The sequence below is a fragment of the Etheostoma spectabile genome, chromosome 12 (genome assembly GCF_008692095.1).
Source record: "Etheostoma spectabile isolate EspeVRDwgs_2016 chromosome 12, UIUC_Espe_1.0, whole genome shotgun sequence".
Lineage (NCBI taxonomy): Eukaryota > Metazoa > Chordata > Actinopteri > Perciformes > Percidae > Etheostoma > Etheostoma spectabile.
The window spans coordinates 3,749,764-3,751,483 of NC_045744.1; the positions used below are offsets into that span (position 1 = coordinate 3,749,764).

Consider the following 1,720-nt stretch of genomic DNA (forward strand, 5'->3'; position numbering starts at 1 on the left):
GGAAAACGGGTCAATTTGACCCGAGGACAACATGAGGGTTAAGCTCTTATTTTGAGATTTGAATACAAAAGCAGCATCAATGAGCCAACTGCATTCATTGCATCCACTTGTTATTTTAGGTGATCTCCAAGATTGTCAAGTCCATTTGGAAGCCTTGGAACTACCTGGCAGGGACTGGAAATGACGAAGGAACCCAAACACCAAGTGGACAGACGGGGGAAGGGGAGACGGCCACGAACAAGACAGACGAGGGGTCAAACTCATCCAGTGCAGCATCACCAAGTGAGTGGATTTATACTGCGGCTATGTCTTATCATCTGGAGTTAACCCCATAAAATCTTATGAGTGAATACATTTCTGCAAAGAGGAGGAAAAACTGAGAAAAAAACACTTTGAGCATAGTACATTTTGTACCTTTTTCCAGTGTTTACGTTATTCAGTACACATAACTGTTAGCCTGGTATGTCTAGAATAGGACCAGAAGGCTTGATGGCAGTGTATTTTTTTTTTTAAGTACAGTATATTGGAACATAACGCTGTTGAGGTTCTAATTGGCTCAGGTCTGTGATGTTGGGGAAACATCAGTGGGGCAACACAACGGGATCACACAATAATTACAGTACCAAGAAGCACCAGGAAGGAAGTTCATTAGAGAAACACAGAATTAATAAGGGGTAACTGGGAGAGCATCAACTCTTTCTTTTGCAAAATCTGACTTCAAGTCGCTCAGCAGACGAGCTCCAGCTGTGTGACATCTGTAACTTGTAATTGACAAGGACATTTTTTTAAGGCTTAATTAAAGTATATTTGAGAGTGTATAGTGTCTTATATGTTCTGTAACAGCCATACCTCTGCCAAACAAGCACTAACGTCAATGCCTAAAGGATAATTAAAAATGTAAGATAAGCTCTAGGTCTGTTTTAATTAAAAAGAACAAAGTCATATGATACCCATATGCTATTTATCTATTCAGCTTTATAACAAAGGTCATATAGCCAATTACATAACTTTCAAACTCAGGATGTCTCTTCTGCACCAACTTGCATCCAAAACTAAGCAGATCTGACGCCAAAACCACAGGCAATAGCATCCTTTAACAATCCATGGATTGCATACAGTATGATATGCACATGTAGTGGGATATTGTTATATCCATGCAGAGAAACCATGTCTCCCTTGAGCTGGATGCCCATCATTTACACTGAGGCACATGCATTGTGGGTTGAAAACATCAGGTTTCCTTCAAACAGGCAGATGAAAAAGAGGAAAATCCAGCTCCTCAACCTGTACTTGTTTCCCGTGTCTCAGAGCTTCAGCAGGTTTACAGCTCTTTATGTGCTTCATGTGGATGAAAGTGGTTTCCAATTGGCAGGCGTCGCTGTTCAGTGTTACTTACTGTTGCTGATTCAACTCTGAAGCTGTGATGGTCCTCATTTTCATTCAGTTTGCGTGTGTTTGTGTGTTTTTGTCAGTTTTAGACCTTCACCCATGTCTTTTTTGTCTTCATTTATGTTTGTTGTAGTTGACAGTGGCTGTTTTAACCCTTGTGTTGTCTTCCCTTTAACTTTGAATTTGTCCTTCCAGGTAAACATTGATTTTTTTTGGTGCTTTTCTGATGTTTTTGTAACTTTTTCCATGCTTTTGGCACTTTTTTTAAAACCTGAACTGTTTTAGTAGTAGGTTTTACACTTATTCTTGGAATTCATGGTCAACAAACCTC

General features: G+C 39.7%; 1 protein-coding gene across 3 annotated transcripts in view; it reads left to right on the forward strand.

Annotated features, from left to right (window-relative positions):
- LOC116699510 (neurocan core protein) overlaps positions 1-1,720 on the forward strand; it is a 49,912-nt gene that overhangs the window by 28,499 nt on the left and 19,693 nt on the right. For all 3 annotated transcript variants that reach the window (XM_032532142.1, XM_032532143.1, XM_032532144.1), the window contains one exon: positions 120-282. In XM_032532142.1, coding sequence (XP_032388033.1) covers positions 120-282 — 163 coding nt within the window. The remainder of the gene's footprint in view (positions 1-119; positions 283-1,720) is intronic.